At 44.1% G+C, this 15056-nt stretch overlaps 1 protein-coding gene and 1 long non-coding RNA gene across 11 annotated transcripts in view; one reads left to right on the top strand and one right to left on the bottom strand.

Annotated features, from left to right (window-relative positions):
* The window catches only part of ADGRF5 (adhesion G protein-coupled receptor F5), a 102279-nt gene extending 88754 nt beyond the window's left edge, over positions 1-13525 (top strand). For 6 of the 10 annotated variants that reach the window (XM_045866986.3, XM_045866990.3, XM_045866988.3 and 3 more), the window contains 6 exons: positions 1699-1878; positions 3665-5059; positions 6313-6354; positions 6445-6504; positions 7105-7189; positions 9382-13525. In XM_045866986.3, the coding sequence (XP_045722942.1) occupies positions 1699-1878; positions 3665-5059; positions 6313-6354; positions 6445-6504; positions 7105-7189; positions 9382-9461 (1842 nt within the window). In that variant the 3' untranslated portion in view covers positions 9462-13525. Of the gene's footprint in view, positions 1-1698; positions 1879-3664; positions 5060-6312; positions 6355-6444; positions 6505-7104; positions 7190-8673; positions 8741-9381 lie in introns of all 10 variants that reach the window. The other 4 variants (XM_045866996.3, XM_045866995.3, XM_045866991.3 and 1 more) reach the window with 3 other exon arrangements.
* LOC135365562 (uncharacterized) lies at positions 4313-9395 on the bottom strand. The gene is made up of 2 exons (XR_010413641.1): positions 9276-9395; positions 4313-7046 (listed from the first exon to the last, which is right to left on the bottom strand). It is a non-coding gene; the product is annotated as an uncharacterized LOC135365562 (long non-coding RNA).
* Positions 13526-15056: the final 1531 nt, after the last annotated feature.

Here is a 15056-nt window from a genome sequence, read left to right as displayed (position 1 = left end):
GAGGGAACCTTTAGTTATGAATGATGGTACTAGCCTGCCTCTCTTACCTAGAAGAGAGGTTCCTGCCACGTACTAGGGGAGAATTCCTTTCTTTTCTTCGTGGGAAAATAAATAAATGTTACCTCATACTTAAGTTGTCGAGAGTAGGGACTCCTAAAATGCCATGAGTTATAATAAATAAATACTGAAGAGGCAACTGGTAGACTTATAGTTAATGACATTGTTAGACAAGTGGTTCCAAATTCTCTCACCCTTGGAAGAAGAATTAAGGAAAAGGAGTGATATTGATTTGTGTCTCATCTAATTATCTTCTGTCTCTCCTCTTGTCTTACACTAAATTCATTAAGATACCTACTAGGTGCAAAGCATTATTGTAGTTGCTAGAGGACATAATCCAGTTGGGTAGTTCTATACACATTGATTTTGCTTAGGATAATCAGGAAGCTCTGCTTGAAAAACTTGGCCTCTGAGTTGGACCTTGATGAGGATGCATCAGTGATATGAATTTTCCTAATTGAGAAAGATAGAAATACTATAATTTGAACTCAACGTTGGGCCCTGGTCCCAACTCTAGATACCTAGATACATTTTCAGTGGAAACGGGGCCTGTTGGTCTATCAGATTTATCCATTCAACATATATTTATTGAATACCTACTATGTGCCAATTTATGACTTATACTATGTTAGGCATTATACTATATCAGATGGAATATAACATGTTTCAAATTGCTAAGGAGCTTATAATTTAATTGGAGAGATATTGAAATTAAAACACAAGCTGACATTGGTAGAAATGTCATGAATGTGAAGTATGTTAAATAACAAACACTTACAGGGGCGTCTGGGTGGCGCAGTCCATTAAGCATCTGACTCTTGGTTTTGGCTCTGGCCCTGATCTCAGGGTCGTAAGACTGAGCCCCACATTGGGCTCCACACTGAGCACGAGGCTGCTTGAGATTCTCTCTCTCCCTTTGCCCCTCCAGCTCGTGCTCTCTCTCTCTCTCTCTAAAATAAATAAGTAAATCTTATTAAAAAAAAATAACAAACATTTAGGCAGTCAGAGGAAGAAACTCCGATGTGTTGGAATACTCATCAAAGTTCTTTATGGAGGAGGTCGAATTGGAGTTCATTCTCTAATTTTAAGTGGGGATTAGATAATTAGGAAACAGAAGTGGGATCATTATAGATAGGGTGACCATATAATTTGCCATCCGAACCGGGACACATTTTGAAAATAAAAGAGGGTGCTAGTAATAATGACATTGGGCCAGCAGATATAAAGCAGAACTGTCCCAGGAAGATTGGGATGGAGAGTCACCCTTCTAACGGTCAGCAAAGTAAGTGATGAGAAAAAGCAGAGTAGCAAATGTGCTTCCATACAGACCATCAAGGGATAATTTTACTCAATTTTAATCTAGTTCTCTAGGAATCACATCTCCTTTCCTTTTCCTTTAGCCATCAGATTGATATGTGTTTTACTATTCCCCTTCTACCTGTGAAGTCTTATTCTATTCTGAATAGCACACAGATTAAACGAAGAGATAAGTTATCTTATAGGATATATTTATAGGAGTGGAGAAAAAAAAGAAACCACAGATGTAAGAAATTTTCCTCATGGGTAGATCAACAGGATTTGATGACATACTGACTGGCAAGTTTTTTGTTTGTCTGTTTGTGTTGGCTTTTGTTTTCCTAGGATTTGATCAAGAGCCCCTGTCAGGATACGAAGCTCCCCACATACCTGAAGGATCTTTCTGTCAGCACAGGCAAGGTGAAACATGAAGTCAGCTCATTTCCTGGGAGCCTGGGAGCCATCATTAACATCCTAGATTTGCTCTCAACAGTTCCAACCCAAGTGAATTCAGAAATGATGACGGTGAGTTGGTTTAGACCTTACAGGAGCTTTGGGTCTCCTCTTTTCACCCGTTGGGACTTGTAGTCAAAAAACGCAACTCGTCCCCATTGCAGCTCCTTCTTTGTCTTCTCTAGAGCAATACTCTGGATTTTAGGGTCACATAGCATGCTTTGTGCTTTGTTAGCTATGGCTTTTAAGGTCACAGAGGGTGTTTCTAATATTCATTTGGGGATCTTAAAAAGATTTATTTAGTGAATCTCCGTCTTAGTTTCTTCATTAAAGTAGAATGTATTCTTACCTGCTTTCTAAGAAAACCAGGAATGAAAGGTTTTCAGAATATTATGTATAAGGTGGGATTCTCAGTGGTCTAGCACTAACCATGAACTCTGAGGCACTCAGCGTTCTGAGAGGAGTCACCCAGAATTCAAATGAAGAGTTCAAATGATGAGACTTTAATGAAAGGATATTTACAGAGGTCAAGCCAGGGATAAAAAAGAAAAAAAAAAAAAATAGAAGCCAGTACTACCCTGAGGACTAAAGGGGAAAGGAGAGGAAAGAATGTACCTACAGCAGAGGGAGAATGAAACCTTGGAGAAGGGATTGCTAGCAGGAGCAACAGAACTATCACCGAAGATGTGCTGAAGATGGTATCTGGGTATAGGGGGTGAGGGGATGACTGCGGTGGGTCATAGGAAAATATATTTCAACTTCTTTCTCCTCCTACCCTCTCATCTCCTGCCAGTGCTTCCCAGTGGCCAAACACAGGCAGAGGCTCCTGGCAAGCAGCTTGGGGAACAAGAGTCCAAGGAGGTTATGTGGACCTCCTATGGCGAGTGTAACAGATTCCCATACTGTGGGTGGCTTACCATGACAGGAACTTATTCTCTCATGGTTCTCAAAGCTAGAAGTCTGAAATCAAGGTGTCTGCCAGACCACGTTCCTTCCCAAGTCTCCAGGGGAGACTTTCTCTGCCTTGTCCAGCTCCATGTAGTTCCAGCACTCTTTGGCTTGTGGCTGCCTCAGGACACCCTCTGCCTTTGTCTTCACGTGGTCTCCTCCTCTCCATTTATCTTCTCCTCTTCTGTCCTTCATAAGGATACTTGACATTGGATTTAGGGCCCACCTAGGTAATCTGGGATGATTTCCTCTCAAGATCCTTAACTTAATTACAACTACAAAGACCTTTTCTCAAAATAAGGTCACATTCACAGGGTCTGGGTATTAGGACATGTTCTTTTGGGGACCACCATTCAAGAAACTACAAGGCTCATAGTTTCAGATTGAACAAAACAAGGCAAAGGAGGGCAAAGAAATTACAATGAGAGAAAGTCCAAATGGAAAATGAGAAGCCCAAGTTTATGGGAGAGAAAATCAAAATGTTTAGCAAAAAGAAAAAAAAGGAATGATGCCTTTGCCAGCAATTTGGTGTTCAGCATTAGAGAGGGTCTTTTGAAACAACTTCACCCTTGCTGGTGAAGTATCACTCTTTACAGGCTTGAGATTTAAAATAAAATAAAACAGTGAGTACATATCTCTCCCAGCCTGCTGAATTGGCCTTGGCGGTGGGGGGGGCGGGGCGCAGTACTTGGTCAATGTTTGATGAGGTCTCGTAGCCTTGGGGATGCATCCTCTGCTAACTCCCTGCCGTAAGAAGGAGGGACACAGATCCCCATAGCCTGTGATGCCTCATTTTTCTCTTCTCTTTTCCTCTTACCCATGCAACCAGTTTCCATGGAGATGTTACTTTTTCTCTCTTTTATGATTGAAAGAATTTGGTTGGTTTGACCCCATGCCATGTCAATTACAGAACGTTCTCTCTACGGTTAACACCATCCTCAGCAAGCCCATGTTGAGTACCTGGAAGGTGTTCCAACAGCAACAGACCAACCAGAGCTCACAGCTCCTGGATTCAGTAGAAAGATTTTCCCGAGCATTACAGTCTGAAGATAGCACTTTTTTGTCTATCAACCAAACGAATGTGCAGATGAGGAGCATGGTAATAAAACCTGGCCCTCCAAAAACCTACAAACAGAACTTTGTTTTCTCGGACTTGGACCTCTGGGGCAATGTGGCCATTGACAAGTGCGAGCTGGGAAGCCTGCAGTGGGGTTCGTCTGTTGTCACTGTCGCTTTCCCAACTCTTAAAACCATCCTCACTCAGGATGGGCAAGAAAAGAACGTTGCAAACAGCTTAGTGATGACGACTACTGTCAGCCACAATATAACCCTGCCATTCCGGATTTCGATGACTTTTAAGAACATCAACCCTTCAGGTGGAGTACCACAGTGTGTCTTCTGGAATTTCAACCTTGCCAACTACACAGGGGGGTGGGATAGTAGTGGGTGTTATGTGAACAGAGTCGATGGGGACAGTGTCTCCTGCATCTGTGACCACCTCACATCGTTCTCCATCCTCATGTCCCCTGACTCTCCATACCCTGGTTCCCTCCTGGAAATACTACTGGATATCATTTCCTACATTGGGTTGTGCTTTTCCATCTTGAGCTTAGCAGCCTGTCTAGTGGTGGAAGCCGTGGTGTGGAAATCAGTAACCAAGAATCGGACTTCCTATATGCGCCACATCTGCATAGTGAACATTGCCGCCTCCCTTCTGGTGGCTGACATCTGGTTCATTGTGGCCGCTGCCATCCACGACCATTTTTACCCTCTCAACGAGACAGCCTGTGTGGCCGCCACCTTCTTCATCCACTTCTTCTACCTCAGCGTCTTTTTCTGGATGCTGACTCTGGGCCTCATGCTCTTCTACCGCCTGGTTTTCATCCTGCATGACACAAGCAAGTCCATTCAGAAGACTATTGCATTTTCTCTTGGCTATGGCTGCCCTCTTGTCATCTCAGTCATCACAGTAGGGGCCACCCAGCCCCAAGAAGTCTACACCAGGAAGAATGCCTGCTGGCTCAACTGGGAGGATACTAAGGCCCTGCTGGCCTTCGTCATCCCAGCGCTGATCATCGTGGTAGTGAACATGACCATCACAGTTGTGGTCATCTCCAAGATCCTGAGACCTTCCATTGGAGACAAGCCAAGCAAGCAGGAGAAGAGTAGCCTGTTTCAGATCAGCAAGAGCATTGGGGTCCTCACGCCACTCTTGGGGCTCACCTGGGGCTTTGGCCTTGCCACTGTGTTCCAAGGAAGCAATGCTGTGTTCCATATTATATTTACACTACTCAATGCCTTTCAGGTAAGTTCTGCAGGGCAGGGTTCTCAGGAAGTATCTGAACTGGTGGGAAAAATTAATGATAGAAACACAAACAGGGGTAGGAATGGGGAAGGATTTTAGTTCAGAGGAGGCCCTAGCCCTAAAGAGGGGGAATTACAAGAACTCAGTGAGATAGAAGGGACACATTCCTCTGCTCCCATGGAACCTCATACCTCTTATCACCTGCATTATAATTTAGCTGCATGCATGAGTCACTTCGAAAGGCCCTGATAATACAAGTAAGAGGAAAGTCCCTTCTCTACACAGGATTTTGCTATTTACCCAACATTATCATGATGCCACTTATTATCTCCTAAATGAAAATACCACTATTAAACCACATCATTTCTCCACTTAATTTCCACAAGCATTAAATGAGCTCTATCTTTGTGAATTCAGGGATAGCATTTGTCTTCTTTACCACTCTATCCCTAATAGTACCTAAAAAAGACTTTGGCACAGAGTAGGTGCTCGATAACCGTCTGGTAAATAAAATGAATGCCATGAACCACATAGTATGTTCTCTAGGAACATTTGCTGAAGAATGAGAGAAAGAATGCCCTACGTAAGGTAGACATTCTGCTCTATTTTACTAAAATGAAAAAGACACACTCATTGTTCTCTTGTAGCACATAACGAACTATAATACAAGCCACATTGTTAGAAGAGCTTTAGCAGAGGTACAGGCAGCAAGGAAGGGAATGCTTAATTCTGATTCAGCCAGCAGGTGGGTGGTAAGCATGGGCTCCCATGAACTGGCAAGGAGGAGAAATTGAGACACGGTCCCAGATGCTCATGCCAAGGCCACACAAATCCTAACTTCTGCTACTGGGTCCATGGCTTCAAACTATAAGGCTCATGCCTAATGAAGTGTATAGCATGACTTGACTACAAGGGACTGATTATTTCACCCCAGGCCCCAGGTTCTCATCACAATGACGTGAGCACTACTGTAGACAGAAAAGGTGCATTCGACAGCTCAACCAGCAGGCCCTCCAGTCCACGAGGAGGCAAGGAGAAGGAAATAGAATAATATCCTTCTCACATGATAACATTTAAGGTCCCCTGGTGTGGACCTACTGCATTCCTTTTAACATTATTATCCCCTGGACTCATTCCATAAATACAGATATGGGAGAGGTAGTACAAATTCAATGCCTGGTTGACAATATTTCTTGGTTTGCTGGGCAATAGAATATGAATAAAATGTCCTTCTTCCCAATTCTTTTTTTCAGGGATTATTCATTTTACTCTTTGGCTGCCTCTGGGATCAGAAGGTAAGAACAATGACAGTTTCATGCTTCTAGAAAAGTCGACAGTGATTGCAGCATATTGAACTTACGATGGCTTCTTTTAAACAATTGTAGGTCCAGGAAGCGTTGCTAAAGAAGTTTTCACTGTCAAGATGGTCTTCGCAGCACTCAAAGGTCAGTGTTCCTTTTGTAGAGATTTTTGAAAACCCCTCTCTCTCCACACCCACGTTCAGCATAGATTATTATTCCACTGTTTTTGCTTTGTACCCGATTCTGCCTATTAAAGTCAGCCACAGAACTTCCATTAAGATGCTGTCCCACATCTTTAAATAGGGATCAGATAGCACAGATAATACCAATTGGAGGCCAAAAACCAAAATTCAAGGGGAAAAAAGAAATCTTCTGGGGAAATTTAAGGCACTAGAGAATACAATGTGAGGAATAATGATGAATAGATCTTCTGTAGTTCATTTTGGAAAATAACTATTGCACTCAAACGTATTTGACTGTCGTCACATGTCAGAAGATACCAAACCCTATTGAACAGTAAAACATGTATTTGAAAGTTATTTTCCTAAATCCGATGTGAATCCAGTGTTTCAAAGTGACTCTCCTACTTGATTTGTTTGAAGTAGAAATTCACGCTCCACCAGGCTCTCACTTTCAAGTGGACTGAGAGATGCAGGCACTGAGTAGAGGGCAGCAAATGTGTCATCCTACAAAAAACAGGACTTTGGTTTAACATTTGCTTTGTAACTTTCTTCTCTTTTTTAGTCAACATCCCTAGGTTCATCAACACCTGTATTTTCTATGAGTTCTCCAATATCAAGAAGATTTAACAATTTGTTTGGTAAAACAGGTACGTAGTGACTTCTAGGTCCCTCCTAGTGCACTTACCTTGGGTTGACTCAAACAGATTTGCCCTGATGGGGGATCTCACACCCCTACCTTCCCACTCCCCCCTTTAAGGCATTTATCAGCAATAGCCTCATTTGGATCAGAGGTCAAATACAGGAGCTTGCTTACATTTTCCCAAGCCACCAGGAGGCTGGTACAGAGGGCAACTGCCTTTGGTGGGCAACTAATAATAACTTAAGGATAAGATTTGGAGAATCTAGACAAGCCTGCAGAGAGCTGTCTATCAAAACTGTATCAACTACAAAAATGAGAACTGTAAATTGCTGGCTTTGTCAAACACAGAGTTCTCTGCTATTCATGTTTGTTTTTTTGGTTTTTTTTTTTTTTTTAGATTTTATTTATTTACTTTTGAGAGAGACAGAGAGAGAGTATACAAGCAGGGAGGGAGCAGCAGGCAGAGGGAGAAGCAGGCTCCCCGCTGCAGGACTCGATCCCAGGACCCTGAGATCATGACCTGAGTCGAAGGCAGACGCTTAACCAACTGAGCCACCCAGGCGCCCTCTTTGCTATTCAAGTTAAATAGGAATAGGAAAGTCATGTTTATGGGTTAAGGTGTAGCAAAAAATAGATTTAGAAAGCTCTACTATAAGATCACATGCTATGGGTTCCCTCCCTTTTTTTTCTTTCCTTTTTCTTTTTCTTTTTCTTTTTTTTTTTGAGTGTGCTTGTGGTGCACATTGATATTTATAAAACTGTGCATATATATAGGAGGAATCACAGAAGTTATCCATTCTATTAGGAACATGCACAGCTAAGTCGCTACCTTGGAGGTATAAAATAAATAATGTTAATGATTTTGGGCAACAGGTCTCAGCTAACCTGGCAAGTTGAAACCTATTCCCACCATCCCTCCACACCCAGGAAAATAAGCACCAGAACTGCTTCCATCTTCTTGACAATGAACAAATCTCACAAAGGCAGAATCTAGAAATGTGTCAATATTCCAGAATAAGGCTTTTCCTATAAAATCAAATTCGGAGAATGCCTATCAGTTGTTAAAACTCCAGAGGACTTGGTGTCTGGGGCTTTGATTTGATGCATTACTCATGAAAGTGGAGGGTCTATCCTTTTGCCTTGGAACGTCCCTGCTTGGGCCTGCTGTGAAATGATCCAACCTTCAGGGTACGGTACCACCATGGCACTTGGCCGGCATGTCACTAGAATGTGCTGACCATTTGCATCCAAGTGAAAACTCTACAAAATGAGTCTACGGAATCAGAATTATGAAATCTAAGGGCAATAAAATGGGTTCTTTGCTTCAGAGTCAGTCCAGTTGAAGATGGAGTTAGGGCTCTGCTCCTGAGGTCCCAAGGCCTGAGATTTCCAGTCACTGCCATTTGACAGCCTCTCGAGGGTTGTTAATGAGGCTCCGTGTTGGCCTGCTTGAGGTCCCATAATCACTGTAACTTTGGTTTATGTTGTCAGCAGCCCCAAAGGGCCCCCCAGGCAGTGATGGAAACCTTGTTAGCAGTGGCAGCTCACCAATCTGATGGTAGGGTGGGCACTGTGTCCTTTCCTTGCCCAGCACTCCGCCCCCACTTGCCCCATGCTCAGTCCCTGCCTCCTGCTGACGCCGGCCCCTGGGGTTGCACCGTGGCTGCCCACCCCCCCCCCCCACCCCGCTGCACCTTTGTTGGCATCCCTTGACCTCTGCTTCTTTCCCGGTCCTGCCTTTTCTTCCCTTGTATTGTACTCCTTTCTTTCCTTTTCCCCCTTTCCTCCCCTCACCTTCCAGCTCAGCCTCTGGGCCCCTCCCAGGAGCTTCCCCCAAGTCACGCCCATCCAAGGGGACCAGGGAGCTTCCCTCACGCCGACGTCCCCAGGCCCGTGCATGTGGTGGCTGCCCGTGTTCACGTTCTCCCTGTCCTATGTAGAAATCCGGCTGCTGGTTTGATGGGAAGTAGTTAGTGCTTGTCTTGTCGGCTGCCACGCATGCTTGAGAACAACGGCTTTGTTTGTTCTCTGGCCCTTCTGGGTCTTGGGAGCGGGGCAGGCATGGGTTTGTTTCCAGGAGTGGCCGAGCTTACCTGGCTCTCAAGGGAGAGCCCCCCTCGGGGCCACATCACGAGAGGGGCACGCCACAGTGATCGTGAGGTCTTGCACGTAAGCCTGAGCTGCTGTTCTGTTTTTCAGGAACGTACAATGTTTCCACCCCAGAAGCAACCAGCTCATCCCTGGAAAACACATCCAGTGCTTACTCCTTGCTGAACTAAGAACAGGAAAAACGACCTATGTGACTTCTTTAAAGGACAGTGGATATGCTCGGAAAAAAAAAATCCTTTCAAAGCCGTGGGTAAAATGTTTTCTCTGCAGGCTTCCTGGAGCAGATGCTGAAGAGCCTCTTTCATTAGGGAAAAGAAGCTTTCTTTCATAAAGACAGACTAAACGTAATTGTTAAGTTTATTTGCTGCCCCAGCCCCCACCTCTTGTGTGATACTAAATGTGTACAGTATTTAAGTGAGACTCAAGTACCCGGAGGCCCAACTTCCCTGTCTACATTGTAAAATAGAATTTCAAAGAGACATTTTTACTTTTCACACGTTGGGCACAAAAATAAGCTTTGATTAACATAATAAGCACAAGGCTAGTACCCAGGAAATACTTCAGTGAACTCTCAGAAGGAAGGACACAGGAAAAAAAAATATAGAGAAAAACAATTAAGAACCACATTTTAAAAATTTCCATGTTAACATAATTATTCTGATACTGCAACATGGAGAATATAAAAATGGCTCAAAAACAGAAACTGAAATAAATCATGGAGAAAGTTTGGTATTTTCTTGGTATTTTCTTAGCTACAAGAGAACATTTTTTTAGAAAGGCAGTGGGAAGAGATTGGGAGGAAATTGTAACATCAGGATGCTTTCAAGTGGATAATAATATTTACAAGAAATTCATGGAAGGAGATATAATTCTCCTGATGCTAAACACACACACACATGCTGGTGCACGTGAAGTTTTGAGCTCAGGGGAGGGAGCAGGCAGAGGAAATGGGATAGCCGTGCTTTATCAGATCTAAGCAGATCCAACTGCTAGTTACATTTTTTACCGTTTATCAGAAAAGCCTTATCTTTTGGTATGTTCCACTTTTTGAAGGCAAAAAAAATATATTTTTTTATATGCACCACTTGCCAAATGTGACATAAGGTGATATGAATGTGATATATTGTACTGGAAACAGATCCCGACTGTCGTGTATTATATTTAACAGCTTTAACCAGGTACTTCCCTGTGCATCATAGAATAGATTTTCATAATCTTATGGCGTTATTTATCACTGTTGTTGCTACTGTGGATTTAGTGGCCCTTGGTGTGTGGTCTAGCTCCCTATGTATTAGCTCTTTCAGTCCCTAAGTTCCAAGACCAATATACGGTAAGAGTTTTGTATTGTCTAATTTGTGTTTATTCCAACCACTCGGAAATCCTCTGAAATGAAATGTTACAGTTGGCTACTCTATGCTCCCAATAACACTTGACCTTGATGAGCAGATGGTGGAGCTTTCCCCGAGGATTTGGTTCTCTGTGAATTATGTGCATATGTGTGTGTGTGTGCATTTCATAAAAATACAAATATTTATTAAAATTGCATCCATATTAAAGTTAAGCATGTGCTGTAGCCACAGCAACCATACATTCCAAATTGAAGTCTGATCCCAGAGACACAGTGAAACGGAATAAAAATGTGGGGCTACTTGAGGAATGTGGGCCGTGGGGTCTTCGTAAGGACTGAGAACCAGCAAGGATCCAACCATCAGGAAGGTGGGACAGACGAGGCTGCGATGTAGCAACCTTTTATTTATTGAGTTTCGAAAGAGTTTTCTTTCACTATTTTAACTCTTTAACCTCTCTTTTTTTCATTTTTTATTTTCAAATTCTACTCCTGCCTCTCTTTTCTTCAGGGGGAGAAACGGGTGGGGCAGATAGAAGTCCTAGTAGTGTTTCAAGTAAATGCGCTCTTCGTTTCTACCCGTTCACAGACAACGTAGACATCTACTCCCACGCTTGCCAGGAAATTGTCACAAAGGAAATGATTAAGCTATAAAATTCTCCAAGGATGGTCAGCTTTGGGCAGAACTCAGTACCGAGGAGACAGAGCCAGAGGCTAGGTTGGAGGATAAATGGGATGAGAATTAGAGGTTCGAGAGAGAACGGCTTTGACAAATCTGATTCCTGGAATAATCTCAGGGACAACAGAGGCGAGGTTACACAGTACAATGTGTGAGCCTGGCCAGGGTGACATGATGGGCCAAAGAAAGCATAGCACCCAGCAGGGGCTCCAAACCAACAATGGGACAAGGAACACTGAACTTCCAGCCACAACAGTAGGGGTCCTTTGGGAATCATTGTGCTGTGAAGGCAACCTCTCTAATGGCAGGAACCTTCGCAGCATTCATAGGATGTGGATTTGGCCCTTTGCCCTCGTGCATTAACTAAGGCACGTTCCCTTACCCCCAGCACACACACATGCACACATATGTGTGCACGTGCTTTCTAGCTTTCAAGCCACAACACCAGATCCAAATTCCAGAAAGCCTATGAAAACAAAAACTTAGAGACATACTTGCTGGTGTTCTGCTCAACTGCAAGGTACATAGTTCAACCACTGCTGTTGGCCAAGAATATCTTAAAATAAAAAATAGAATTCAATATTGTAAAAGAGAGTGGTCCGTGAATCTGTGAACTCCGTGAAAGCAGGAACCCTGCCTGGTCCTGTGTTCACTAGTTCTCAATCAACAATGATTGCAAGGCAATCCCCCTTCTGAGGAAAAGGAGGAAGGAATGTCAGCTCTGATGTTGGTACAAAGTGACATGTGTGGTCTGCCCTGCTTGCAAAGTGCCCAGGGCTTCCCCATGTGCCTGACCTCTCAGTGGGTAAAGTCAGTTCCATGGGCCAAAACTTAACTTGCATTAAAGGACTTCTATTAAGTCAGTTTCTTGCAAAGGGATCTGTGCTAATGCTTCAGAGCTTGTGAGGTGAGAGCATTCACAAAGGAGCAATTAATCTAAGCTACAGAAATATTCTCTGGGAATACTGTTAAGTCCAGTGTAACACACCATGTCCTGAAGGAGTTGCGTCTGCCACCCTCCTCCCCATTTCTTATATATGGAGAAAGAGGTAAATAAAGACCCACGGGGTTTTCAGGATACAAGCTGCTAAGGCCAGAAATTAAGAAACACTAGGAAATCCTAGCCTTTTGTAGTTTGTTTAGAGAACTTCAGAGAGATCAGTGTTGGAAGGTCAAAAAAAAAAAAAAAAAAGTGGCATGGGGATGAGAAAGATCATAGCGACCAGGAAGTGCAGACGCAGGGGAGGGAGTTATCTGGGGTGAGAGGAGCAGAAAGTCACAACCACTGGGGAAGACAAAAGGAAACAAGTATGGTCCCAGAAATCCAGTGTAGATGGAATGCATTTGATTTGTGGCACGTGAAGGGGATATCAGACAGAATCCCAAAGGGAGCCGTGACCCAGGCCAATGGAAGTCTGATTCCTTGAGTGTCCAAAATAAAGGAGGGGCTTACAGTGGATGTTATCTTTCTTAGGTATTTTTTAATTTTTTTTTTATTTTTTAATTTTTATTTTTTTTATTCATGAGAGTCAGAGAGTAAGAGAGAGAGAGAGGCAGAGGCAGAGGAAGAGGGAGAAGCAGGCTCCCCGCTTAGCAGGGAGCCCGATGTGGGACTCGATCCCAGGACCCCGGGATCATGACCTGAGCCGAAGGCAGACGCTTAACCATCTGAGCCACCCAGGTGCCCTCTTAGGTGTTTTTTAAAAAGTCAATGAAAATAGTGTCTCATCATTTGAAAGACGTTAGCTTTGGAATGAGATGCTATAGGTTTCTAACAGTATGACTTGGGATATTAAATCATGTCGCAAGAGTACGCCAGCATACAGCTCTGCGTCCTGTCCATGCTTATAACAATAAAATACCTAGCGAGATCTCATGAAGCTTTCTTTATATAAATTGTCTGCTCTTTTGTAAATAGGCCAGCACTGCTCTTTTAGGCTTCCTGACCCGAAATCCAACCAGCATTTAACACCCTTCCCCTCACAGCGAATGGTGGCTTCTGTTCTCCAGGTGTGGTGGGGGGCGGGGGCACCAGAAGCTCCCGGCTGAGCTCAGTTGGCTGAGGGCACTGATGCCTTTCCTCGCACCATCCACACTCCCATGCAGCATGTGAAGCCTGGAAGCTTACAGAGGGTTGAAACGAGGGACCTTGAAGCAATGCTTTCAGGACCTAACTGTCTGGGAAACAAATAAACAAGTATCTTTTCTAACATTTGTGTGTGGCTTGGTTGGAATTTTCACGGACGGCTGAAAACAGAGCCCTGTGAGTTCTGTTAGCAACAGATTATTTCTGCAACGTGGGCCCATATTTCCTGTTTTCATATTCTATAGCTGAGTAACATGTTATCACAAACTTAGAGGCTTAACACTGCACCCACTTATGAGCGCATGGTTTCTGGGGTCAGAAATCTGGGCATGGCTTCACTGGGTCCTCTGCTCAGGGTCTGGCCAGGTGGAACTCAGGCTAGCAGCTGTGGATTCATCTGAAAGCTGAGCTCCCCCTCCGTGCTTATTGGTTGTCGGGCAGAATTCTATTCTTTGTAGGTATAGGACAGAGGCCCTCATTACCTAGAGGTGTCCTGCCATCCCCTGCCGTGTGACCTTTTCTACAATGTGGTCCTTTGCTTTTTTAAAGTCAGCAGGAGAAATTCCGTGCTGCTTTGAATCTCTGACTTCTTCAGTTTCTGATCCTAGACCCTCTTGTAAAGGACTCACCTGATTAGGTCAGGCCCATCCAGGATAATCACCCTTGTGATGAACTCGAAGCCAGGTGATTAGGGGCCTTGATTACATCAGCAGATTGTGATGTAAGGTGAAGACCTTGGCCATATAATATATTCTACTCCCGGCAGTGATGTATTTACAGATCCTGCCCACAGTTAATGGGAGAGGATTATACAGGCTATTGCATCAGATTGTTTAAACAAACAACATTAAGGACGCAGCGCTGCTCTGTAGATTGTGTCTGAGGCATTCGCTGTGGCTTTGTGGCCTGTAAACATTTCTTTATCCACAGCACTAATCACACTGAAAAGGGGCTCTCCGGCAGTACCACGGATAAAGCTCGCGTGGTGCAACTAATGTAGCGTTACCTCTGTCTAGTGACTATGCAAATGTGAAAGAAGTCACCTTTCCCGAGGGGATGGCTTCCAGCTCTGTGGGGCTTCGGGGAAAGGGTGCTATTTGGCAAGGCCTGATGTGTCCAGATGAAAAGAGGCTCACCAACGCCAGGGCCCACAACCTTCCCCAGCGTGGTGAGTGTCTGGGGTGCGGGTAGAGGGAGTCCAGGAGCTGATGTTCCCTTGACGCTGGGGCCAACGGATCAGAGACCTAAGCAGACAGGTGCCAGCCAGTCTTCCACACGTTTGTACCCCTGACCGTCGGGTCCTTAAAAATAAAGTCAATATGCTCCTCCTATGCTGGGCACTTCTCATCCTTTAAGCGTTCCCGTGAAATGTTGCAGTCTGCAGCCTGCAGCCCGCAGGTCACGCCCGGGGCTGGGAACAGCTCCTCCTCGACAGACCCACACACCCTTCGAATGCTCGCCTGGGTCACAGGAGCCTGTCTGGACTTTTCTGCTCTTTTGCACCGATTTTTTTCCCCCCTTTGTAAGATAACACATACATCATTCAGAAGGAAGAGGTTTATTTTTGTATTTTGAAGACATTCCCTCCTGGCTTTATAAAGTTTATACTTTCTTCATATAAACAGGAAGAAAAGAGTGCTTCCCATGAACACTTT

This window comes from Mirounga angustirostris, unplaced genomic scaffold (genome assembly GCF_029215605.1).
Source record: "Mirounga angustirostris isolate CCGP_5_RB_7025 unplaced genomic scaffold, mMirAng1.0.hap1 SCAF_8, whole genome shotgun sequence".
NCBI lineage: Eukaryota > Metazoa > Chordata > Mammalia > Carnivora > Phocidae > Mirounga > Mirounga angustirostris.
Note: the sequence above shows the minus strand (reverse complement) of the source record. Positions and strands in the feature narration are given on the sequence as shown.